The sequence below is a fragment of the Chlamydotis macqueenii genome, chromosome 1 (genome assembly GCF_036417535.1).
Source record: "Chlamydotis macqueenii isolate bChlMac1 chromosome 1, bChlMac1.mat, whole genome shotgun sequence".
Taxonomy (NCBI): domain Eukaryota; kingdom Metazoa; phylum Chordata; class Aves; order Otidiformes; family Otididae; genus Chlamydotis; species Chlamydotis macqueenii.
In genome coordinates, this window is record NC_141556.1 from 170,326,146 (window position 1) to 170,338,541 (window position 12,396).

Consider the following 12,396-nt stretch of genomic DNA (forward strand, 5'->3'; position numbering starts at 1 on the left):
AATATCCTGTTGCCTTGACTGTTATGCTTATGTGAACGTGTAATTTTCAGACATTCAAGGGATCTTAATGCTTACCAACTTCCTGTAACCTTTCATAAATGTCATTCAGATTATTTTTGAAACTTCCCTTGAAGTTATTGACAACTCTCTTGGTTTTAGCACTACTATCATTTTGCAACATAGAGAATTAGTAATGTGAACTGACTTTGGACATTAAATCCAAGGTTATTTTTAAGAGCAGTTTTTCAAACTTCAGTATATCTGCTGTTCTCTGTCCTGCTTGCTGGTCACTCTCTTTGTGATGTGTGTGCTCTAAAGGGGAAGGTTGTCTCCTTGAAAATGTGAGAATTAGAGAAGGCCACCTAATGTGTATTCTGTTCCTGGTAAGATACTGTATAGGACTGGGTAGTATAGGAGGAAAAAATAAACAAGTTTATTGTTTTGTGAATATAGTGAGGTTTTTTTTAGAATTAGACAAGCAGAGAACAGTATATGTATGGTAATATTAACTGATGCAGTGCCCTTCATCTTTCTGTCACAGATTGTCACACTGAAGGGCAGAATATCCTCTTCACTGACGGAGAATATATTAATCAAATAGCAGCATCTAGAGATGTAAGTGTTATATATGACGAGTAAGCTATTTTTCTGTCAACTGCATTGTTTTCTTTTACAATACTTAAAACTTCCTTTTTGCTTAATGTTTGACTTTTTCTTCACTAACATGACTAAGGGAGAAATCCCATGTAACTAGAGATAATTAGTAACTGCCGTATTTATGCATAAAAGAACAATATTTTGGTATTTATCTACACAATATTGACTTGTGATAGACTTTTCAGATATTTTTGATTTTTCAGATAAGTTTTAAGAAAAACTTTGTTGCTCTTTCTGAGGGAAAAAGTCTTATACATAGAATAGCAGCTTTTTAACATGATACTCTGCAGGACCTCTGTGGGATAAGCTTATTGGAGCTTAAATATATATATTTTTTCTAATTTAATTTCCTGTAATTGCTTTGGTACTTGTTTTGGAATTTCAGGCAGATTTAATAGAAGAGGTATGAAAGATACATTCCAATAGATTTTAAATGAAAATTGCCTATTGGTCAAAGCTGTGGAAAACCAAATAAGTGCTTCTACTAAGGGCAAAACAGTTCTAGCTGTTCGATGTTTCTTTCAGCAGACAGTTATTACATTCTTAGTTAAGAACTGGTCACTGGTTTTTGACGGTGAAAAAGCTGTAAAACATGGATGACACAGGAGTAGGGTGAGACAGGGCTGGCAAGAGATGCCAGACATGGAACTATATGAAAACCAGGATTAATCCATTTCCCTGCTGGTGGAACAGCTTTTTTTTTTTTAACATGGACAGATGAAGATACTTCATCTGCACTTGTAAACAGAATCCTGTTTTAGCTACTCTTTAAAGCAGTCACTCTTAAACTGCACACAGAATTTTGGGTTCTGAATCAGGAGAAGTTGAAGGCTTAAAAGATAGATGTAAGTACTTATAAAAGCAAAATTTATATAGTGAAATTCAGAGTTAATTATTTCTATAGCAATTCACTATTTTCATAGTGTTCATAGTGTTTTCATAGAATTATATATATATATATTTAAAGTCTGTCAGATGCTTACTTCAGCTCATCCTGTTTGGCAATTTCTTCTTTTCTCCCATGCAATAAATGTTACTTTATTAATGTATCCTTTGATAATTTACTCTGAAATAGTATTATATTGATGCACTTAGGCATGAAAAGTAAATTATGTGTTTGTTATACAGTATAAAGTAGATAGATTTTATTTTATTTTATTTTTTTAAAATTTATTGCAGGATGGCTTTGTAGTGCGAATATTTGCAACAAGTACTGAGCCAGTACTGCAACAAGAACTACAGCTTAAGCTTGCAAGAAAATGCTTACATGCCTGTGGCATTTCATTGTTTGACCTGGAAAAAGACTTGCACATTATTAGTAAGTCCACTTCTTTGAAGGTTAATAACAAGCCTAATAATTCCAATAATAAAACTGAAACACTGTCCTTCCCTTTATTATATGCAGAAAGGTATAGCTCCATTATAAACACGTGGAGAAGTGCAAGGGTTTTGAAACTGCTTAAGCATTATTTGACTCATAGCAATCCGTACACTCATTTTGAACCACCTTTCTGTCTATAACACTGTCCATGGTTTTCCAGTATTTTCCTCTAGGTATAGAATTGGTATATAATTATTTGAAGTTTGAAGTTCATAATAGCGCTTGTGTACACATAGTTAAGCTATAGAGCTGCTTGCTGTGGGTCAAGGTTGACAAAAGTTAAAAGGACTTCTAGCTGGATTAATGGAAAAGAAATGCATTGAAATATACTAGTAAATACATGGAAACCACCTTTGCATCAGAATTTCAGATGCAAAGTTGTTCGTGTCTATGAAGGTATTTTGGAGAAATATCACTTGTCCTTGGCTTTGGGTTTTTTTGCTCTGCTAGGTGTCTGCTTTTGGGACTGTTAGAACACAAACGTATTTGGCTACATGGACCTTCTGTTTGACCAAGTGCACTTGCTCATAACGCTACTGCTTTTTCCGTTTTTAAACAACTCTGCCAGGTCTAGCCCAGTAAGCCTTCTTGTGGCAGCAAAACTTTGTTTCACTTGTAGCTTTCTGAAAACCATTGTTATGACAAAGTCTCCCTGGCAGAGTTAGGCCTGTAAACTGATCTGTGAAACTGCCTGGTTAAACTGTCAGGTTAACACCATCTTACTTGCACAGGTACAGGGTTTGATGAGGAATCAGCTGTCCTTGGTGCTGGAAGAGAGTTTGCACTAATGAAAACTGCTAGTGGAAAGGTACTGAAAATGTTCTGTAGTAAACAGCAACTTGCATCAATGAATTTTTACGTGGTTTTTAGTTTAATAATTGTTTTCCACAATTCCATTTTTCCTTTTAGTATGTTAGGATTAATTTATATGACTGTATTTAAATACATTTGCAGAGCCCACTTTGAAGGGAAAAAGGCAAGTGGTGATTTGAAAACATAAAGAGATGGTGTTGGAACCATTGAGAAACCTGTGGCTTGAATTTATACAAATTTCTGCAGTCCGTCTTACTTAGAGATAGTGTGGAGTTTTGTTTTAGATTTGGGGAAGAGGGATTATCTTTTGTCTACAAATGATGTATTAGTACATTTGCAAAATTTTTGACCTCTTAACTTTCCATAAACAGTCCAACCATTGTAATTTATTTAAATCCCAGCCTGATTTTTCTGATCCTTTAGAGAATTACTGACTTCCTCTATGCAAAGTTTTCAACTGATTTTTTTTTTTAAACCTATTCTTAGTTATTTGCTATGTTGGGTCTGCTTGGTGGAGACTGTTTTTCAGAGGCATTTGCATATTTATTGAAATTTAGAAATAATTTTGCTGACTGTCACTATGACTTTTTACATTATTTACTGTGTTTCTATTGCAATTTGGGAAACATGTTATTTTACTTGTGTAAGAGTAGTTCTTTTTTTTCATGTGTTCAGAATTGTGTTGCTTTATTGGAATGTAGGCCTTGCTCTGCTTCTGTTAGAACAGTGAGGTTGGTGAAAATGTTTATAAATAAACTATTTTTTCATAATAAAATTTAATAGTATGAAACAGAATTTGATCAAGCAGAACTCTTCATTAGAGGAGACATTAATTTGATTTTCAGACTAAGAAATGCCTCTTCAATATAAAATTAACAAATATCCTAATTTTGATTTCTGAAGTTGTGTGTTTATTTATTAAATACACTTTATAAGACAATGAAAGATGGCTTTAGGTGCCCACATAGGTTAACACACTCATTTTATAGTACCATTGAATAGCATGATTCTAGAGTAAACTTTTTAGTCCGTATCAGTAATTTTGTTTCTGTTCACATGAAATATTTTATTCTGTCTTACTGTTTATGCACTCAGTGGCCACTGTGCATTTACTGAAAATAAGTTTTTCAAACGTGTTGAAATTCGGTATTTTCACTTATTGTTATAACAACATCTTGTTTTTACACAGGCCAGACATTTATCTCAAGTGTTTTAAATGCTTAGTTTTCTCTGAGTAGTTTCTTCTGAAGAGTTCTGTCTTGTGTGTTCAACTCATCTAGCCAAACAATTATATATGAAAACTAATTGTGCGGCACAGTAGAAAGCACATTTCAAAAGAAGCAGAATCTAATCAGAATGTTTCCCTCATGAAGTCAAAATTAATGAGTTTAGAATAGAGATATTGAAATGGTATAAATAATGTCAGGAGAAAATCTGTATGGTTTGAAATGACAGAATTTAAAAACAATGCAGCTTTTAAAATTATGCAGGTTTAAAGTGCTGTGGCTTAACTGAAATGATAAACTGTTTCCTCCTAGATTTATTATACTGGGAAATATCAGAGCCTTGGAATCAAACAAGGTGGTCCTTCAGCAGGAAAATGGGTTGAACTCCCAATCACAAAATCTCCAAAGATTATTCAGTTCTCTGTTGGACATGATGGTTCACATGCCTTACTTGTTGCTGAGGATGGAAGCATATTCTTCACAGGTTCTGCTAGTAAAGGAGAGGATGGCGAGTCAAGTATGTATTATGCTTGCTTCATTGGTGGTTGATAAAAGCCTATTAATCACCTTATAATTTGAAAAGAAGGGTTTTCACCTTTTGCAAGAACATGTAAGCGTGCTATTGGGTTTGAATTTTATGGCAGCCGTAGGTCCTGACAACCAGTGCGACTGCCTCTCCCAGCTGGAAATGTTCATCTCAGTTTCAGCACAGTTTGGATTGTGTGGTGGGAGCGCTATTTTAGAGCTGTCCTGAGAAAAGGCAAGTTTGGTCAAGAGACCGTGCTGTCTTCCTGGGACTTGAAAAACTGAAGAGCTCAACTTTTGCCTTTTCATTGTTGTTTTAGAGAACTTTGGAAATCGATGTTTTGCCAGCTAATCTCTCCATAATGGAGAGGTACATTGATTAGAAATTGCAGAAGCCCAGTCTTCTGTGCAGAACTCTTTGAGACATTAGAGGAGACAGATTTATTTCATCTTCAGACTAAAAAATGCCTCTTCAATATAAACTTAACAAATTTCCTAGTTTTGTTCTCTGAAGTTGTGTGTTTAGATTGAAATACACTTTATAAGACAATGAAAGATGGCTTTAGGCACCCTGAAGCTGTGATCTGCTGTGGTATTAAGTTAAATACTTCACTTCGGGAAAAAGACTGTTGTGTTATATTGTGTTAGATTAATTAAAAAAAAAAAAGGTAAAGGATGTGTTTTGCTAGATACCTAGCTTCTGAGGATCTTAAAAGAAAGCTATTATTTTTGAGTTATTTGTCTCGTGTACATTTTAATAGGATAATATAATGTATATTTCATAGGTAGCATATTCATATAGTATTGTAGCCTAAATCAAATGAAAATTTGTCTTTCAGTAATGTTCCATTTTAATAGTGTAGTTTGATGTTGATGTAGTTTGATAAAATTAATATATTTTTCACAAAGCAGGTTTGTGGAAAGGTTCAGTCTACTAGCTGTAGAATTTAAACACAGATTTAATAAGAGTGAAATTTTGTGCCTCAGTGCAGTCAGTTAGAAAGATGAAAAATAACACTCAAATGTTGGTATAAAATTCAAGTCTATAGGTAGTAGTAGATGGTTAGAATTTAAAAAATTTTAAATAACTTAAATAGAATTTTAAAATAGATGTAAAATCTTGATAAACAGTTGCAGTAGAGTCCAGCTTTGTCTTGGTCAACTGTGTAGGAGTTTCACCTTTCAAGAAAGTTGTTAACAAAAACTGGGGACTGTATGTGAGGTCTAGCATAGCTTATGCAGAAACAAAGCATGTTTAACTCGCTGTTGCTGTGAAAGATTAACTACATTGACAGTATTCCCCAAGAATGTGTAGGTTTTCCTATGTAATATAACTGAAATACAGCCACAAACATATTCTAAGGTTTGATAATGCATATAGAGTGGATTCTTGCGTGTGTTCAGGGGAGAGGAAGTTAATAATAGTAATCCTGTGGAAGTCTGGATAACAAACTTGATATGTGATATAAGAACTTTGTAGAGTGTTCTTGAATGCAAATCTACTGAAAACTGTGTGGCCCTAAATCATACTGCTTTCTCCGGTATATTTAAGAGATTCAAACAAAAATATTTCAGGAAATAGATTTAAAAGCACAAATTTCAAGATTTCTTTGCAAAGTTATTAGGAAGTTTTCCAAAATACAATTAAACTTATTATTTGTGTTGTATATTCAACTAATTTACAATTTCAGATGAAACAGAAATTTAGCACTTCGAAATAAATTGCTCTTGTTGCTTTAGTTTAATTAAGCAAAGTTTAGGTGAGAAGATTTAGTGCTTACTAGATCTTCTCGCTGACATATCTGCTCAAGGTCTTTCTGAGTTCTTTTAAAAGTTCAACTCTTCTGACTCATTTGGTTCCCTTTTGTCAGTCTCTAATTCGGCTCAGAGTGGATGTGCACAAGTTTTGGTTTTTTTTTCCCCTGATTTCTTTTAAACCTGGGCAAGGAGACTGGGTTTCTGTCAGTGGGGTCTGTGTGTGTATTCTCTGTAGGGAGCTGGTAATTGTCAGCAGGTGAAAGCAGCTGGCAATTCTCTGCCTTGGGTGAAAATTCACAAGGCAGTAATACCACCTGTTAGTTGGTTTATCCAGTCTTTAGTGATGTTATTACTGTTTTGTTTGAGGCTAGTATTTTACTACTTCTTCCCATTTTCCTCTTGTGGGAATCTGTTGTGACTCAAAAGTTCTCTAAACATGATTTTAATAAATAGAGAATTTAATATTTTTCTTTTAACAAATGAACTTACGTAACATTTTTCTGTGGACTTATTGTGCATATATTTTCATCTAAATTCACAGATGGCAATGAGGACTTTTTTTTTTACTATGTGCTGCTTTTGTAAGTTCATAAAGTTAGTTCAGTATATATATGTAAAAGAAAACCTTGAATGATTACTGAAAAATACCTATCTAATAATGACTTTCCTTGCCATTGAATTTTTTGAGAGAATTCAGTGTAATCCAATAAAAATTAGACCAGGAGATCATACCGATGGCTTCCTCCCCCTCCCCGCCAGTAGCAGTCTGAAAACTAACCTCTAATTATAAAAGAAAAGTTACTGTGCCTTTGAGTGTTTTTTGATAGAATGACGTGCAATTTATTTATTTATTTAAAGCTAAAAGCAGACGGCAGTCAAAACCATATAAGCCAAAAAAAATTATTAAAATGGAAGGAAAGATTGTCATATCTACAGCGTGCAATAATGGCAGCAGTTCTGTAATTTCAAAGGATGGAGAACTCTACATGTTTGGAAAAGATGCCATTTACTCTGATAGTACAAGTAAGTCAATATTTGTCCTTTAAGTGACTTCTCAACTACAGTAGTTTAAATTAGGTTGGAAGGTTTTAGCCTGTGGAAATGATGTTTGTGTGTTTCTTATTCTCCTAATGAATTTCTGAATTTCTCTTGATGCAGCCAAATATGACAGAAGGATAGAATGAGAAGACAATTTCCTTAGGTTCTGTAAAAATATATAGCAGCACTGGTGACTATGAATGCTTCCAAATGAATGCTTCCATTAAGGAGAAGAAAAAAAAAAAATTATTTGTTGTATTAATCTAACACTAGAAGGCCACCCAGGGAAAAGTCACAGAAATGAGACATGTTTTGTTATGAACAAAGGCTACAAGAAACCAGTCCTTATACGTTTCTCTGCTCACAAGACAGCCTGTTGTCAGTTTGCAGGTGATGCAGTACATCTCAATTTAGATAAAATATTAAAGGAATAAACTGCAATGGCATTATGACTCCTTTAGAATTGTTTTTCAGGACAAGTGATTTGCAGCAGGGTTTGGTTTGGTTTTGACTTTCCTTTCTTTGCAGGACAAATGGCCTAGGCCTAATTGTCCTTTAATCTCTTATTCTAGCACTTGTTTTTTATATCCGCTGTTGTTCTCCATTGCTGTTAATTTTAAAAATTGCCAGTGGATAACTAGCAATTTTATTGTATCACTGAAGTTTCCTTCTTGGGTAGAAAATGCAATTTACTGCTTAATTGTTTTACGTCTCGCAGGTTTAGTAACAGATTTGAAGGGCCATTTTGTGACTCAGGTAGCCATGGGCAAAGCTCACACCTGTGCTTTAATGAAGAATGGAGAAGTTTGGACATTTGGTGTGAATAATAAAGGACAGTGTGGACGAGACACAGGCTCCATGAACCAGGGAGGAAAAGGTGAGTGACCTAGATTTTTTCCTTTTCCTTCACCACAAGTGAAAACATAGCTAAGGATTTTATTATAAAATGTAATCCCAATACATGCAGTGTGCTTAAAAAGACAGATATGGATGCTTTCACTTCAACTGTCAGATATTTGGATTCTGCATATAGTAATAAACTTAGTTATGTTAAAACCAAAAAAATCTCAATTACTTTTCTTTTGTTGGTGAAAAAGCTTTTATTTAAAACAAATGAATGGACTAGACATCCTTTAAAGGTCCCTTCCAACCAAAACTATTCTATGATTCTTTGAAAACCAAACCTCATCACCCCTTGTCTTACTATGTGCCATTGTCTTAGTATGAGTAAATTTTCTACCTTTCCTTGTTTGCATTCAGTCTTGAGACTGTTGTTTGCCTAAACAAGGCACGAATGCAAGTCTACATCTTTCTCCACACAACTGAATGTTTCCATTACTCCTAAATATAGGTATGAAAATCATATCTATTCATCTTTCCTGTATTGGAATATTTCATACATGATAAGTAAATGACCTGTTACTGGTATACTGAGTTATAAACATTTCATTTCCTTTTTAGTTGTGAAACGTGAATATATACACTAGGCCACGCTCAGAGAGGTGTCAAAAGTGTCATTGTGTTGGCTGAGCACGCAAATCAGGCATGCTTAGTCATTCTTTTTAAAGCCTGATCTGCAAGCATTCTTCAGAGTTTCCTCAGTAGCAACCGTTGGCCTCAGAAAACAGTTATTTCTTGTTTCAATATCTTAATTAGGTTTTGGAGTTGAGAACATGGCAACAGCAATGGATGAAGACCTAGAAGAGGAACTGGATGAAAAAGATGAGAAGTCCATGATGTGTCCTCCAGGCATGCATAAGTGGAAACTGGAGCAGTGCATGGTGTGCACTGTATGTGGAGATTGCACAGGCTATGGAGCTAGCTGCGTTAGTAGTGGGCGTCCTGATAGAGTACCTGGAGGGTAAGCAAATGTATAGAAATATACTTGCTATAGTGTGTTGCTTGGCTAAAGCACTTGCTGAATGTAAGCTGAGTTGATGGGTTCTTAAACTTCAATCTAAGGTAACATTGTAACTGAAAAGAGTCTGTGCTTTTAAAATCAAAAGTGGGTTAAAATTTTTGTAAATAGCTTGTGATAGTTGCAGGTGATTTAGTTTTAAATGCATTTTTCTTATATTTCTTTAGCATATAGTTCTTTACTAGAAGCTGTTGAATATGAACACTAACAGAATCTGTCTCTTGGCAAAGCCACTGGCCTTGAGATAACTTTCTTCATCCTGTGATGGAAGTTTTTTTATCTTGCTGTTCCAGTTGCTTTTGTCTGTAACTTAAAGGTTGAGCTGCATAAAGGGCTACTGCTTTATATATTGCCATTACTATTTCTCTAGCTTTGCTTGTGTTCGTTGTTTCATTGTTCATGTTTTCATATGGTGTATGTTTAATTAAATTGAGAAAAGTTAATGCTGAGAAGTCAGTTCAGATATGTATGGCCAATGTATGGTCCCTGGCATCATGCAACAGCAGCTAGGATTTAAGCTAGCTATACTTTTTGTTTATCTCAGGAAAAATTCCATGCCCACACATAGAACAGACTAATAATGTATGTTTTAATTACCAAGGAATCAGTAATGAGCGAAAATAAAAGTGATAAACCAATTCTGTTTGCTGCAGAATCTGTGGCTGTGGCTCAGGTGAGTCGGGCTGTGCTGTATGTGGCTGCTGCAAGGCGTGTGCTAGAGAACTGGATGGCCAAGAAGCAAGGCAAAGAGGAATCCTTGATGCTGTGAAAGAGATGATACCTTTAGATCTCTTGCTAGGTAAGTTATATGAAATTAGCAAGATGACTTTCAATTTTCTTTCTTGCTGCATGTTTTTTTTTCCCTCAGTACATCTGTCTATACTCTAATACACTCAATCTCACTGCTGACTTTTGAAACATGAATTGGAATAACAGGTTAGTTTAGAAATAGGTTTGTTCTTTGCGCTTAATATTTCAGTTGGTATTTTGATTCTTCTGTATGATAAAACTTTGTATCTTAAGTAATACAATTTTCTCTTTCAAATCAAATTACTGAACTTTTAGAATTACAACTTTAATGTAATATTGTTAAAATCAATAAAATATTACTTATCAGGCAGATTTATTTATTGATGATATAGCAAAGTGGGATCATTCTGGTAAGTGAAACAATTTACTAGACATGTGTGCCATTTTGACATATGCTATTATGATGTTAAAGCTGATACTACAAAGTTGTTCTTGTCATTTTTTGATAGCCTGAAAATTTTTCTGTGATCTTTCTATCACGATTTTTGCAGTCATATGAAAGATAGGGAATGTTCTTTTTTCTTGAAAACTTTTTTCTTATTTCTCTTAAAAATTTTCAGAAAGAGCTGCCAGGAATTTGGGAATTACTTTTTAAAACCGCCAAAACACCTCCCACCCTTCTGCAAAAATACCTTCCTTAGGGGAAAAATATACCAGCTGGTATGATTATTGAAAAATACAGTTTGGGATCTTGCTTTTTAAGATCTGTTATCACAGAATTTTTAATATTGTATTCTCTGTGCTTAAACAGGGCAATTACAGGTTTTTGGAGACTGGACTTTCCTTCCTTACTTTTTTTTCTTCTATATTTAGATTTATATAGAGCACTTAATCCTGCATGGATGTATGGATATAGTCTGTTATAAAATAATCAGATGTGTCACCTAAAATATTTATACATCTCACCAATTTATTGGAGGAGTGGGTGAGGAGAGAGGGAGTAGTAGTAATAGAAAATAATATGCTATATTTGGAGTGCAGGAGTTTTTTTTTTTTCCCTCAAGCAAAAGTTAGATAAAAACTAGAAGTAGTTCTCTTGATAAGATAACACTGAGGACCATAAATAACCTGTGCATAAATAACCATGTGCAGTCCTGATACTTCCATACAGATATTTCTAGATCTAATTTGCTTGTATAGGGCTGTTGCAGAAGTAGGTTTATACTGATGGTGAATGTGGCAATACCAGCTGTGCTTCACAGTTCTATTCTCATGCATGACCAGGGAGGAGTTACAGTTTTTGTGCTAACCTCTGCTTTGCTAACTCCTCTCCTAGCAGGATAGACAACTCTTGATACTGTGTGGGGCTTGGCATAGTTTGAGGTGAGGGTGTTGACCACACTTGTCTGGAGAAAAGTGACAGTGCTTACAGGTGAACTTTTTGTTTAATACTGGGGACAAGGCATGTTTTTTTAGGTTCTTGCAATTTGCTGAAGAAAAGGTAGTGCTTATAGTAATTTTATTGTTGCATTTATTCCAGTTTGTTTTCTGTCAAAAAAAAGTGCTGATCAGTTTGTTTCAAATTCCTATTAAATTAGCTAGTTTGGTGAATAAGTCAGATTTACGTGCAGATGTATATCTGCATAAAAGTAATTGCATGCTTCTTAGTAGAGCACAGAGCATATAGTGGTAAAGCATTCTTAAACTAAAAAATATCCAGTCTACTTAAAAGATTTTAAAAATATGAGCAATTTTCTACCTGCTTTAATGATAATCCTTGCTGAAACTTTTTGAGGGAAAATTCAGATAACCATGGCAAGACATAACTAAATATAAATATGTATATGCCTCAGAAGAAGAAAGTACTAAATACTATTCAGTGATGTTGGAATTCTGGCAGATTCATGAAAGCCAGGAAATTTGGAGATAAGGCCTAAAACTCTACCAAATTTACTCAACTCCTTTCTTTATTTTGAAATACTATGTCAGAGCCATGTAAAGAGTGGGTAGTAAGTAGACTTCAGTTGTAATTTACTTAACTTCTTCTCGGGTTTATTACCATCGTAACATTTTTAAAGAGCGCTTTATATATTATATTTTATTAATCTATGTAGCTGTCCCTGTTCCTGGAGTTAATATTGAAGAACACCTTCAGTTACGGCAAGACGAAAAGCGGCAACGTGTGAATAGGCGGCATAGGTTGGAAGAAGGAAGAGGTAGGTGACTTTCTTATTGGTAAGAGGCTTGAATAGTTTAAACAAACTTCTTAGTCTGTTTTCTAAGAGTGGAAATTAATTAATTTTGCTCCAGTGAGCCAATACAGTAACCAA

At 34.5% G+C, this 12,396-nt stretch overlaps 1 protein-coding gene across 16 annotated transcripts in view; it reads left to right on the forward strand.

The window, feature by feature from the left end:
- Positions 1-12,396, forward strand: part of MYCBP2 (MYC binding protein 2) — a 197,799-nt gene that overhangs the window by 41,316 nt on the left and 144,087 nt on the right. For all 16 annotated transcript variants that reach the window (XM_086771604.1, XM_086771620.1, XM_086771629.1 and 13 more), the window contains exons 9-17: positions 542-615; positions 1,837-1,975; positions 2,770-2,846; positions 4,390-4,594; positions 7,219-7,383; positions 8,117-8,275; positions 9,055-9,259; positions 9,970-10,115; positions 12,181-12,282. In XM_086771604.1, the coding sequence (XP_086627730.1) occupies positions 542-615; positions 1,837-1,975; positions 2,770-2,846; positions 4,390-4,594; positions 7,219-7,383; positions 8,117-8,275; positions 9,055-9,259; positions 9,970-10,115; positions 12,181-12,282 (1,272 nt within the window). The remainder of the gene's footprint in view (positions 1-541; positions 616-1,836; positions 1,976-2,769; positions 2,847-4,389; positions 4,595-7,218; positions 7,384-8,116; positions 8,276-9,054; positions 9,260-9,969; positions 10,116-12,180; positions 12,283-12,396) is intronic.